At 38.8% G+C, this 14859-nt stretch overlaps 1 protein-coding gene across 2 annotated transcripts in view; it reads left to right on the top strand.

The window, feature by feature from the left end:
- The window catches only part of coro7 (coronin 7), a 367135-nt gene extending 358040 nt beyond the window's left edge, over window positions 1-9095 (top strand). Inside the window, exons 1-5 of one of the 2 annotated variants that reach the window (XM_062036911.1) lie at window positions 52-432; window positions 848-932; window positions 7005-7144; window positions 8575-8640; window positions 8926-9095. In XM_062036911.1, coding sequence (XP_061892895.1) covers window positions 430-432; window positions 848-932; window positions 7005-7144; window positions 8575-8640; window positions 8926-9012 — 381 coding nt within the window. In that variant the 5' untranslated portion in view covers window positions 52-429 and the 3' untranslated portion in view covers window positions 9013-9095. Of the gene's footprint in view, window positions 1-51; window positions 433-847; window positions 933-7004; window positions 7145-8574; window positions 8641-8925 lie in introns of those variants that run through there. The other variant, XM_062036912.1, reaches the window with a different exon arrangement.
- The last annotated feature ends 5764 nt before the right edge of the window (window positions 9096-14859 follow it).

Below are 14859 nucleotides of genomic sequence, written 5' to 3'. Positions count from 1 at the left end.
GGGGGAACTTAAGGGCGGGGGACACAGGATATGATGACATGTGTTGTGTGTTGGACACCTGGAAGGGGAAAAAGTAAGACCGAGAATTAAAGGCAGAAAAAGACAGTAAGCTTTTTTTGGGTGTATTATTAAGCTTATATTGCTAATAAGTGACGCGTTTGGCACAAGAGGATGGGATAGTGTCCCCCTGGAATTTTTCAATGAAAAAAATGTGCCTTGGCTCAAAAAAGGTTGAAAAACACTGATGTAAACAACTGCAGAGCGTGGAACCCCATGATGCAGTTCCTCCTCCCGGCCACCAGGCGTCAGTGTGTTTAGACTTCAATACCGCCATGCCTCTGTGAACTTCGACACTCGCCTAACCTTCACGCTCTTCCTGCATGTGAAAACAAGACCTTCGTCCTCAAAAGGACGCATAAACCGTTATAAATGGTAAGAAAATGTTTGTTTTTTTAATTGAATTTAAACTCAAGGTTTTCCCTTTCCGTCGTTTTTAGCTGTAGCGAGAGATGTTATCGTAGCCTCGCGTAAGTCATCAGAATAGCGTCTTCTTCCTGCCTCATGTTATTCAATGTACGTGACTCTTTAATGGAGTTAGTAACTTGTGAAAACAGTGTTATGTTGTATTAATTCAGGTCCAGTTATGCCTAAAATAGAATCAGTCACTTGTGAAAACATTGTTATGTAAAGCAAATAAATGACAGCAAGACTAGTTGTGAGTCAGGTTATTTTTAAATGTCCAGTAATATACTGTGTTTATAATCCAGAAACCAAGATCTACAGGTCACACTTACTACATTATTGTTGTCATGGGTGTGTTAAATGATTCTTCCATTGTTTTCCACAGGCTAAATATTTAGCACAAGTCATCGTGATGGGAGTTCAGGTGGTTGGTCGTGCTTTTGCTCGGGCTTTACAGCAAGAATTTGCAGGTAAGCTGTCATTCACCATCCTTATGTAAGACAAAAACACTTTTGTTTCTTTTAATCGTGCATGCTAACAAGGAATAAATGAGAGCCATTATAGCCAACAAACCCTAAAAAAAACATTTAATTTACAATTTCTCCTCTCACCGGGATGCCGACTAATAAGATGGTCATAATTATTCATGTTTGGATGAAGAATTAATCATAATCATCGCAAAGAAAAATAGAGGCGGAACCAAGCGGCTTTCCCCGCTATTTCTGGGTCTAAATCGGCTGTCAAAGCGGACCAACTTCAATTTACAATTTCTGCTCTCACCGGGATGCCGACAAATAAGGTGTTCACGTATTCATGTTCAGATGTAGAATTAATCACAATCCTCGCAAAGAAAACTAAAGGTGGAACCAAGCGTCTTTTCCCGCTATTCCCGGGTCTAAATTGTCTGTCAAAGCTGACCAATTTACAATTTCTGCTCTCACCGGGATGCCAATGGATAAGATGTTCATATATTCATGTTTAGATGAAGAATTAATCGTAATCCTTGCAAAGAAAAAGAGAGGTGGAACCAAGCGTCTTTTTCGCTATTTCCATGTCTAAATTGGCTGTCAAAGCTGACCAATTTACAATTTCTGCTCTCATCGGGATGCTGACTAATAAGATGTTCATATATTCATGTTTAGATGAAGAATTAATCATAATCCTCGCAAAGAAAAATAGAGGTGGAACCAAGCGTCTTTTCCTGCTATTTCCGGGTCTAAATTGGCTGTCAAAGCTGACCAATTTCCAATTTCTGCTCTCACCGGGATGCCGACGGATAAGATGTTCATATATTCATGTTTAGATGAAGAATTAATCATAATCCTTGCTAAGAAAAATAGAGGTGGAACCAAGGGTCTTTTTCGCTATTTCCGGGTCTAAAATGGCTGTCAAAGCTGACCAATTTAGAATTTCTGCTCTCACCGGGATGCCGACAGATAAGATGTTCATATATTCACGTTTAGATGAAGAATTAATCGTAATCCTTGCAAAGAAAAATAGAGGTGGAACCAAGCGTCTTTTTCGCTATTTCCGGGTCTAAATTGGCTGTCAAAGCTGACCAATTTTTCAATTTCTGCTCTCACCGGGATGCCGACGGATAAGATGTTCATATATTCACGTTTAGATGAAGAATTCATCGTAATCCTCGCTAAGAAAAATAGAGATGGAACCAAGCGTCTTTTTCCGCTATTTCCGGGTCTAAATTGGCTGTCAAAGCTGACAAATTTACAATTTCTGCTCTCACCGGGATGCCGACGGATAAGATGTTCATATATTCACGTTTAGGTGAAGAATTAATCGTAATCCTCGCTAAGAAAAATAGAGGTGGAACCAAGCGTCTTTTTCCGCTATTTCCGGGTCTAAATTGGCTGTCAAAACTGGCCAACTTCAGTTTACAATTTCTGCTCTCACCGGGATGCCGACTAATAAGATGTTCATATATTAATGTTTAGATGAAGAATTAATCATAATCCTCACAAAGAAAAATAGAGGTGGAACCAAGCGTCTTTTCCCGCTATTTCCGGGTCTAAATTGGCTGTCAAACTGACCAACTTCAATTTACAATTTCTGCTCTCACCGGGATGCAGACGGATAAGATGTTCATATATTCACATTTAGGTGAAGAATTAATCGTAATCCTCGCAAAGAACATTAGAGGTGGAACCAAGCATTGTTTTCGCTATTTCCGGGTCTAAATTGGCTGTCAAAGCTGACCAACTTACAATTTCTCCTCTCACTGGGATGCCGACACATAAGATGTTCATATATTCACGTTTAGATGAAGAATTAATCGTAATCCTCGCTAAGAAAAATAGAGGTGGAACAAAGCGTTGTTTTCGCTATTTCCGGGTCTAAATTGGCTGTCAAAGCTGACCAATTTACAATTTCTCCTCTTACTGGGATGCCGACGGATAAGATGTTCATATATTCACGTTTAGATGAAGAATTAATCGTAATCCTTGCAAAGAAAAATAGAGGTGGAACTAGGGCTGGGCGATATGGCCTTTTTTTAATATCTCAACATTTTTAGGCCATGTCACGATACACGATATACATCTCGATATTTTGCCTTAGCCTTGAATTAACACTTGATGCATATAATCACAGCAGTATGATGATTCTATGTGTCTACATTAAAACATTCTTGTTCATACTGCATTAATATATGCTCATTTTAAACTTTCATGCAGAGAGTGAAATCACAACTAAGTCAATTGACCAAAACTGTATTTATTAAACAGTTATTAAGCAGTGGCACAAACATTCATGTAATTTCAAAACAGAAAGTGCAAGATTGTCAGAGACATTTTAAAACAAGCTATGAGTGCACTTTTGTGCATGATGTCACTAAGATGACATATCAAAACAACACTAAATTAAAGTGCACTTTTTGTACAGAACGCCACTACAATAGTTTAAAACAAATAAAGTGCGCTTTTGTGCATGATGTCACACAAGATATTTCAATAACTCTCAAATAAAAATGAGCTGCATAATAGGAAATCAAATAGTGTATGTCCTTCGCTATGTGGTAGGTTTCTGCAGACGTTATCTCCTTCTGTTGTTGACTATTTTTTTCATACGGTGTTGATGTCGAAATGGTTGCCTCTGCATTTTGTTGGTGGGGCACCGAACGGAGATGTTGACATGCGGAGTAAGCACTCTTCATTCTCTAGCAGGTGACTTTTCAAATGATGCTACATATTAGCAGTAATGCTACTTTTTGTAGCAACGCTTTTGCCCCACTCTTGACAAATTACCGTTGTCTGTTTGACATATTCCCACTTGAAGCCAAACCACCGCCAGACGATGGACCAGCTGCTGTTTTTCTTGGGAATTAATTATTCCTTCATTTGTTACCAGATTCGCACCTTCTCTCTCTCGTATTACCCCTCGCACCACAGCTAATGTTACCCATGCGGCTACTTCTCTGCTCCGCGAGGGCGTATACGTATATAACGTATGTAAGAAGGTGCGCTTGTTTTATGTCTCTGTGAGAAGGAGAGACAAGAAAGAGTGAGAAGAGCCTGTAGTGTAATGCCCGCAGCTGAAAGCAACTGCGTGAGAACGTATACTCGAATATCACGATATAGTCATTTTCTATATGGCACGACAAATCCGCGATATATTGAGTATATCGATATATTGAGTAAATTGATATGTCGCCCAGCCCTAGTTTATATATTCATGTTTAGATGAAGAATTAATCATAACCCTCGCAAAGAAAAATAGAGGTGGAACCAAGCGTCTTATCCCGCTATTTCCGGGTCTAAATTGGCTGTCAAAGCTGACCAACTTCAATTTACAACTTCTGCCCTCACCAGGATGCCGACGGATAAGATGTTCATATATTCACGTTTAGATGAAGAATTAATCATAATCCTCGCAAAGAAAAATAGAGGTGGAACCAAGCGCCTTATCCCGCTATTTTCGGGTCTAAATTGGCTGTCAAAGCTGGCCCACTTCTCAGATGATGTCTTCATCCTTTCACTGTATGGGTGAGAGACTGCTGGCCCCACTTAGGACTGGACTCTCACATTATCCACTCGACATCCATTGCACCGGTCGCCCATGTGGAGGGTCCCCACATCTGCGGTCCCATCCAAGGTTTCTCATTGTATCCCATTGGGTTGGGTTTTTTCTTGCCTTGACGTGGGATCTGAGCTGAGGATGTCGTTGTGGCTTGTGCAGCCCTTTGAGACACTTGTGATTAAGGGCTATATAAATAAACTTTGATTGATTGATTGATTGATTGAAGCTTGTCGGGCGAAACTATCCAATCCAATCCACTTTATTTATATAAAAACAAAAGGTGCAGTTCCCCTTTAAGAGTTGAATTGGTTCCATGACCAAGCTTGTAACTCAAAACACTCATATCTTACATAAGTCTGGCCCATTAAATTCATTCAGATCAATTTAATCCAAAAGAAGTTTTTTAACATGCCATTAAAAAAGAAAAAATAACTGTGAGAAAAAATATTGTTCATAAAACAATACAATAGTTCTACAAACAACTTAAGTAGTTTTATGAAATAATATAATTTAAAGCGTTTATTCCAGCAGGCTGAAGAGGACTTCGAAATTCATTTTGGTTTGTTGTAATTGATGTCTTCCAGTCTAATCAGAACCAACATGTACAAGGAGCCAAGTTACCAGCGGGTCAGAAAGCTGGGATATCAGCAAGTAATGGCGTTGAAAAAGCGTACATTCCGAGTTATGCTATCCCTTACAATCAGAGTAGTGGGGGAGAGGAGTGGACATTTTTCAGGAGGGTTAAAGGCCTACTGAAATGAATTTTTTTTATTTAAACGGGGATAGCAGATCTATGATATGTGTCATACTTGATCATTTCGCGATATTGCCATATTTTTGCTGAAAGGATTTAGTATAGAACAACGATGATAAAGATTGCAACTTTTGGTATCTGATAAAAAAAAGGCTTGCCCCTACCGGAAGTAGCGTGACGTAGTCAGTTGAACATATACGCAAAGTTCCCTATTGTTTACAATGATGGCCGCATGAAGTGAGAGAGATTCGGACCGAGAAAGCGACAATTTCCCCATTAATTTGAGCGAGGATGAAAGATTTGTGGATGAGTAAAGTGCAAGTGAAGGACTAGTGGGGAGTTGAAGCTATTCAGATAGGGAAGATGCTGTGAGAGCCGGGGGTGACCTGATATTCAGCTGGGAATGACTACAGCAGTAAATAAACACAAGACATATATATACTCTATTAGCCACAACACAACCAGGCTTGTATTTAACATGTCACAAATTAATCCTGCATAAAAACACCTGCGTGTTTGTTATGCTAGCTCCTAGCTCCTCTGCTAGCTCCTAGCTCCATAGAACACGCCAATACAATTCAAACACCTGATCAACACACACAATCACTCAGCCCAAAAGACCGTTCACCTAACCCAAGGTTCATAAAGCTTATATATTTTTAAAAAGTTACGTACGTGACGCGCACATACGGTCAAGTTATCTAATGTTTAGCAGCCAAGGCTGCATACTCACGGTACCTGATATTCAGCTGGGAATGACTACAACAGTAAATAAACACAAGACATATATATACTCTATTAGCCACAACACAACCAGGCTTATATTTAATATGCCACAAATTAATCCTGCATAATAACACCTGCGTGTTTGTTTTGCTAGCTCCTAGCTCCTCTGCTAGCTCCTAGCTCCATAGAACACGCCAATACAATTCAAACACCTGATCAACACACACAATCACTCAGCCCAAAAGACCGTTCACCTAACCCAAGGTTCATAAAGCTTATATATTTTAAAAAAGTTACGTACATACGCAAAAAAAAGTTGCGCACATACGGTCAAGCGATCAAATGTTTAGAAGCCAAAGCTGCATACTCACAGTAGCACGTCTGCGTCTTTGTCATCCAAATCAAAGTAATCCTGGTAAGAGTCTGTGTTGTCCCAGTCCTCTACAGGCGTCTGTGTATCGAAGTCAAAAGTCCTCCTGGTTAGAGTCTCTGTTATCCGAGTTCTTCCATCTTGACTGCATCTTTCGGGAATGTAAACAAAGAAGCGTTGTTGAAACTGTTGTTGCTGACTACGTTCGAAAAATACGTCCATTTCGCACCGACAACTTTCTTCTTTGCTTGCCCAGCTTCCTTCTCCATAATGCAATGAACATGATTGAAACAGATTCACGAACACAGATGTCCAGAATACTGTGGAATTATGAAATGAAAACAGAGCTTTTTCGTATTGGCTTCAATGTGGAAGGCATACCCGTGTTCGCTGGTCTACGTCACGCGCAAACGTCATCCTCAGAGGCGTTTCGAACCGGAAGTTTAGCGGCAAATTTAAAATGTCACTTTATAAGTTAACCCGGCCGTATTGGCATGTGTTATAATGTTAAGATTTCATCATTGATATATAAACTATCAGACTGCGTGGTCGGTAGTAGTGGGTTTCAGTAGGCCTTTAATTTAGCGTGATAAAATGACTAGGATTGGTAATCAGAGTTATTCTATTATGCATGGCTGTCATGTATTTCTGTGTGTGCAGCGAGTCAGGCGGCAGCGCGGGCAAGAGGCACCTCCGCAGGTCAGCATTCAGCAGCCGCAACCAGTATCAGTGGGATGAGCTTAACGGAGGCACAGCAGATTCTCAACACCTTTTCATTAAACCCAGAGGAAATCCAGAAGGTGAAAAACACACTGTCAACATGTCTGCTAATTTTGGCCCCAACATAAGTGCAAACAAAGAAGGTGTAATGACGTGATATAAAATCTGTAAGAAACTCAAAACTCAAAAGGTTTTTATGTACATTTGAGCAGACAAGTTCAGTTTTTTCAATAATGTCAAATTCCATCATCAAACATTTTATTAATTTTGGCATTCATTCCAGTAAAAAAGTTAGACAGTATAATTTTGATGTCCAGATTCTATATTGGTATTTGAGAATGGTCCGATACCAACAAATAAACATACCAGCTTGCATGTAAAATCTCAGATAAAAGCAGTCCTAAGGCTACTAGTTGCTAGGCTAACAAGCTAGACAGACATAACTTAGTAACGCAACTGTCCTTAATCGAACAAAGTTTCAGTCATACACACAAATAAGTATTAAACAAATATAGTTTTATATTACTTACAGATACAGAGGTAGAATCGTACAAGAAAGTATCCACTAACAAATGTGTATGGAAGATTAAATTTAGAAAAGCGCTATACAAGTATAACCCATTTATCATTTATTTATTTACTGTCAGGACTTTAAATTAATGTGACCACTAGGTGTCACCAAAAAACTAATCACTATGCTTTAAATTTTAGGACACCATATGTCTGTTATAAGGTTGGTGTTTTTCATACCTACTATTGTTCTATGAATAATTTAAGTTGATCAAGTTTTTTCCAATATTCCACATTACAAAACACTAAAATAATGTACTATGGTTTGTGCTCATATTATATCACATCAATATTGGAATTGGCCAATACATAAGGCTCCAACACAAGAAAGTATCCACTAACAAATATGTATGTAAGATTAAATTTACTGTCAGGACTTTAAATTAATGTGACCACTAGGTGTCGCCAAAAAACTAATCACTACTCCGCTTTAAATTTTAGGACACCGTATGTCTGTTATAAGGTTGGTGTTTTTCATACCTATATTGTTCTATGAATAATTTGAGTTGATCAAGTTTTTTCCAATATTCCACATTACAAAACACTAAAATAATGTACTATGGTTCGTGCTGATATTATATCACATCAATATTGGAATTGGCCAATACATAAGGCTCCAATATTGATATCGGAACACCCCTTGTAAAAAGGATAAAACCCTCAGTCTTAAGTTGAATGGCAAAAGTTCACTACAGTAAGAAAATAAAACCAGTAGAGCACACTACCTTAACACAGGACTCTTCCTCTATATGGAACTTCGTTTTTGAGGCTCCTTCTTTTGGCATTGCACATGTCTTTCAAAAAAGCCAAATGTACAGTACATACAGAGACAATCATTTGATGCTCTTGGGAGGTATTGTTCAGTCTTTTGTGGTTTTAGAGCGACTTAAGTCAATGTAATTATTTCATGCTAACACTGTATATTTTATGTATGTTCCAGAACTATGAACATCTTTTTAAAGCGAATAACACAGCTGTGGGTGGTTCCTTTTATCTACAATCAAAAGTAAGTATTCATGTGCAGAAGTTCTCACCGTTGCTATGGTTACATTGCCTTTCAGCTTGTTGTAAAGTGCACGTCTGGCAGCTTGCCTTTAGAATACTGAAGCAATCATTAAAACAGGCATGTTCAAATTATATGTACAAAAAAATGTGCTAATAGGATCATAAAAAACACCCCTTTATTTTCCTGCCACCAACCTAATCCCCCTCCCAACCCATTGTTCGCATGTCATTCTGTTAGAAATCTGAACGTCTTAAGTCACCATCGTGACTTTTTGTCTGTACGCAGGTGTTGCGGGCTAAAGAGCGTCTAGATGAGGAACTTAATATTGAGGCACAACAAAAGGGGGAGTCACAGCAAAGCACGGAAACATGAATTACTGTATGAAAAACAATCATAGGTCTTCACCCCACCCATACCCCCATACCTTGTAAATTACCCCCAATAAATGTTGTCCTTTCTTTACATTTCTACTGTTTGCGTTTTATGTTCAAAACAGCAGATTTATTTGAAGGATGATACAAAACTATACAAAAACTACAATTAATTTTTTGTCATTGTTCAAAAAAATTCAGGCAAAATATGACCAGAAAAACACATTTTTATAAGCATAACCTAATGATTTCATGGGAAAAGTATTTTACAGGAAGTCTTGAGAAAGAAATGACAACTAATCGTACCACAAAGTTGTAGTATAGATGTAAGAAGATTGTTTACCACAAGAATAAAGAGAAAAATTGTGTAGAAATAATATGAGGAACATTTTATTTTGTAAGAACTTCATGTTATAGTAATAATAAAGAAAAAGATAAGAACCAAGTCATCATTTAAAAAAATATATTATTAACATGGGAAATAGTGGTCATTTAATGCTAATAAAGTCATATTTGTAAAGCAGTCCTACAATGAGAAAAAGTTGAATTATTTAATTGACTCAATATTAGTGTTGGGCAGTAGCTCGTTACATGTAGCAAAGCGACGTAGCTTAACTACATTTCCCAGTAGCATGGCTGCTTTTTCAATCAATCAAAGTATATTTATACAGCCCTAAATCGCGATTTCCGTAACTTAGCTATTTTTACACCCTTGTAGCAGGTAGCTTTGCTACAAAAGAAGAGAATGAAAAGAGAAAAATGGACTAGTGGGAGGGGACAAAAATATACGGGAAAAAATCAATGGTGATTGGTTGGTTTACGTATAAGAAAATCCACAATGATTGTTTTGTTTACAAAGATGAGTCACGATTGGTTAGGATTAGGGCAAAACATTATGGACAGGCCAATCAGAGGCAAGATAGGGCGGATCATCGATCCAGGAAAGGAAATCCCAACAGACACGCACATCCCAAAGACGACGAGGGAATCGGAGAAGAGAAGAGAGAATATACATGCGGGCAATTTAAAAATAATAATAATTTTAGTATTTCTTTTAGCGATGTAGACGATGTCCAGGAAACCCACAATGCGTCTACTTGGCCACATTTGGACAAATGTATGCTTTTGGAAAAACAATGCCAGAAATATCCATTTTAGTTGTTTACCTTGTAAGCCCAAATCAAAACTGCTCTCGACATGGAAGACGTGGAACACACATTTAAGAACACACATTAAGGTGAGTTAAGTTCAAACTATTATTAACTGATCCCAAACAACACTCAAGTCATCTTTTTTATGAGAAGCTGTAGATAGACGCTGTTTTTATTTACTGTTGGCAGAGAAAATGAATAATATAAGGTTTGGCCAAAGAAAACAAGAAGGGGTTGTAGCTGATTCTGTGGTCTGTCCTGGGTAGTGGTAGGGACCACTGGTCTCTGCCAGACAGCAACTGGATTCAATCTGCAATTCAATAGTATTAACACATAATCACAGTAATTATGATGTGCTGTGTAATAAAGGCAATATAATATGATCTCTGACATTTATCCAGCTAATAGAGCTGCCAAAATGTCCAGAAAAGAGCAAACTACTAAACCCATTTAAGTCAATTGGGACCACAGCTGCGACTAGTTTCACTAGCACCCCTAGTGAGACAGCAAATGGATTCAAACTGCAATTCAACCATATTAACACATAATCACAGTAATTATGATGTGGTGTGTAGTAGAGGCAATATAATCTAATCTCTGACATTTATCTAGCTAATAGAGCTGCCAAAACGTCCAGAAAAGAGGGAAGTAGTAAGCCCATTCAAAGTCAATAGGGACCACAGCTGTGCCACTGGTCGCAACCAGTCTCACTAGCGCTCCTAGTGGTAGGGACCACCGGTCTCTGCCAGAAAGCAACTGGATTCGATCTGCAATTTAGTAATATTAACACATAATCACAGTAAATACGGTATAGTGGGCAGTAGAGGCAATGTAATATGATTTCTGACATTTATTAGACTTAGACTTCCTTTCTGGTCATTCAAATTTGAACTTTACAGTACAGATAAGAACCACATTTATTTGCAATAGCTTGTTGTAGTGCAAGATAAAAGAGCAATAAGGTGCAGATATAAATAAATAGTTTACTGTACAGATAAATGTATTGCACTTTTGCATATGCATCCATGTTTACGAATGTATGTTATATTGACTTTATATTCCAGCAAGTTAATCTGTTTTTGGGGGGAATTGAGGGGATAATTATGATGCGTTCAAGAGTCTTAGCTGTTACAGAACCTGGAGGTTCTGCTACGGAGGCTGCGGAAACTCTTTCCAGAGTCCAGCAGTGAGAACAGTCCTTGGTGGGCGTGGGAGGAGTCTCTACAGATTTTCTCAGACCTGGTCAGGCAGCGGCTTTTTGCGATTTCCCAGATAGGAGGAAGAGGAGTTGGATTTAGTTGTATGTTGTACAAAAATACTTGGTAATTAGTAGAAAACTAAAGAGGGAAGTCTAATAACTAAGCATCAAGTTTGAAATGTAAATATTGGATTGCTACAATATAGTTGGATATTGGGCCAAAAATGCGAAGTAGTTATTAGAAAACATACATAACAAGAGTCAAGTTTAATAACAAAGCATCATGTTTAAAATCCACATATTAGACCAACACAATCATAATGATTGTAATTAGTGGAAAACTGGCGCATTAAAAAGTCTGTTTGTAATCTGCATTATTAGATCATTAGAATCAAGTTGGATCTCGTGTAAAAGTTTGTCTTTATATTCCAGCGAGTTAATCCACTTTTGGGGGGAATTGAGGGGATTATTATGATGCGTTCAAATCTTATGGCTTGAGGGAAGAAGCTGTTACAGAACCTGGAGGTTCTGCTACGGAGGCTGCGGAACCTCTTTCCGGGGTCCAGCAGTGAGAACAGTCCTTGGTGCGGATGGGAAGAGTCTCTACAGATTTTCTGAGCCCTGGTCAGGCAGCGGCTTTATACAGCTAATAGAGCTGCCAAAATGTCTGGTGCTGTTCTCGAGTGGTTTACTTGTATAAATGGAATAACTTTTAATAATGTAATGTCCGATGTGTCCAACCTGTCATGTGGTGTGGCCCAGGGTTCTGTTGTGGGGCCTGTTTTTGTTTTGTTGTATCTGATACCGCCTGGTAGGTTGATCAGTAGTTTTAAAAATGTTTATCATTTCTATGCAGATGATATCCAACTGTTATGTTTCTTCAAAGATTCAGAGTGTCATGTTCTTGGAATGTGTATTCTGTATCAAAAACTGCTTGTAATCAAATTTCCTGAAGATAAATTCTAACAAAACGGAAAATAATTGCTCCCGATAAAACGATCCCCCTGATCAAGAACTCCCTTAGTGCTCTGGGTGCATCTGTTGAAGGCAGCCTCAGAAACTTTGGGGTTGCGTTCAATAAGTCAATGTCTTTGGAGGGTCACTGTCGCCAACTGACCAAAAACTGTTTTTATCACCCCAGAAATATTTCTAAAGTGAGAAATTTGCTGTCGAAATGATCATTCACGCGTTCATTTTGTCTCTTATTGACTATTGCAGTTCTCTTTTCACTCTTCAACAAGTCAACGCTAAAGAGACTTCAGATGGTGCAAACTGCGGCACCCAGAACAGCCCATATGACCCCCGTTTTATCCAGTCTTCATTGGCTTCCAGTCAAATTCCGCATAGAGTCTAAGATTTTAGTACTGACTGGCGCCCCTCAGTACATCACTGATTTGTTATGCCCCTACACTTCAGGGCGCAGCCTCTGGTCTTCAGGCCAGGGTCTCTTAAAGATTCCCAAAACCTGTGGAGAGTTGGCATTGCAGGCTATAGCTCCCAGACTCTGGGAGTCATTTTGAATCCACTTTTGATCCTTTTTATGATGTTGCCCCTGTTGTTTTAATAGAATTCTTGTTTTAATTCGCCTATGTTTTGTACAGTGCTTTGTGATTGTATCTGTGAAAAGCGCTTTATAAATAAAATGTACTTACTTACAGAAAGGAAATAGTGAAGCCTATTCAAGTCAATAGGGACCACAGATGTGCCACTGGTCGCGACCAGTCTCATTAGCGCCCCTAGTGGTAGGGACCACTGGTCCCAGGACAGACCACAGAATCGGCTACAACCCCAGCTGAAGAAAGTGCACACTAATATAAATACATACATTGGGGTGTGGGGACCCCCAGAGGGAGTTGTAGGGTTTCCCCTGCTAAATGACAGTAAATAGTAATGCAGCCTTAGTGAGGCCATTTGGTTCCATATGTACACTCTGTTACATTATTTTATTATATAAGAACTTGAAATGTAGAAGTTGGGGAGTAATTTCCTTCATTTTGTTTAACTCTTTTCCACAGTCATGAAAATGTTTACTTTAAATATGTTCACTTTTATTGATTTCCGTTCATGTAAAGATGGAGTTTGTTAAAGGGGAAGTGCACTTTTTTGGGGAATTTTGCTTGTAGTTCACAATCATTATGAAAGACATGACGATGGCTGGATTTTTTAATATATATTTTAAATATTAAATAAATGCGAACAAAATCCGTTTACAATGGAGCCTAAAGGAACCGCTCTATTCTGCATATAAAGCCCTTCAAAACATCTAAACACCTCCATTAAGGTTTTATGTACATGATGTAAGTATGTATGTAATATAGTAACAGGCACATGTATAATGAGATGAAACATTTACATATTTTGATCATTTAGCATCCGCGGCACACAACGTATGCTTTTTTTCTTCCAACAACATAAATGATTACTGCACACTGAATGAGAGTCAACACACATAATAAAACATCACTTACTGTACGAGGTCTGCGGTCATTAGAAGAATGACTCGTGTGGAGTTTGCATGTTCTCCCCGTGACTGCGTGGGTTCTCTACGGGTACTCCGGCCTGCTCCCACCTCCAAAGACATGCACCTGGGGATAGGTTGATTGGCAACACTAAATTGGCCCTGGTGTATGAATGTTGTCCGTCTGTCTGTTTTGGCCCTGCGATGAGGTGGCGACTTGTCCAGGGTGTACCCCGCCTTCCGCCCGAATGCAGCTGGGATAGGCTCCGAACCAGCAAAGACATGCACCTGGGGATAGGTTGATTGGCAACAGTAAATTGGCCCTAGTGTGTGAATGTTGTCCGTCTGTCTGTTTTGGCCCTGCGATGAGGTGGCGACTTGTCCAGGGTGTGCCCTGCCTTCTGCCCGAATGCAGCTGCGGTAGGCTCCAGCAACCCCGAGAGGAACAAGTGGTAGAAAATGGATGGATGTTAAAAAGCCAGACAAAGGGCATGTTTCAAGCTAGTGTTTAATAGACAAACTGAGCATTTTTTGTCTTGCTTGGTGTAAAGTTGTACATTTAAATATTTATATACTGTAATGTAGTTTTTTTGTAGCAAGCTACTTTTCTTGTGTAGCTTTCTACAATTTTCTGGGGATAGCTTCACCTGAAGTTAAGGTACAATTAATCCAGAGTAATTTGTAGATTAGCTTACTATATTTTCCAAGTAGTTTGCTCATTGAAGTTTATTCTCATATTATTGTGACCCCGAAAGGGACAAGCGGTAGAAAATGGATGGATAGATGGATGATTACAACCAAGTTTTTTCCTCTTTTTTATATATTGGACTTATTAATACATTTGTTCATTCGTGTCCAAGTAACGATTAACAAGGGATGACTGTATTGCACATTAACCATAATTGAGCCACACTAGTAGCATGAATTTATCTCAAGTTAGTAGTTTCACTTCCATTTTATTGTAACACAAAAGTGAGAGTTGTCTGTTGACCAATCCAGAGACACGTGTGCAGCCTGCTCTGTTTTTTCATTGGATGTATT

The sequence above is a fragment of the Entelurus aequoreus genome, linkage group LG25 (genome assembly GCF_033978785.1).
Source record: "Entelurus aequoreus isolate RoL-2023_Sb linkage group LG25, RoL_Eaeq_v1.1, whole genome shotgun sequence".
Classification (NCBI taxonomy): domain Eukaryota; kingdom Metazoa; phylum Chordata; class Actinopteri; order Syngnathiformes; family Syngnathidae; genus Entelurus; species Entelurus aequoreus.
The sequence above is the reverse complement of the archived record's forward strand: the minus strand, read 5'-3'. Positions and strand labels throughout refer to the sequence as shown.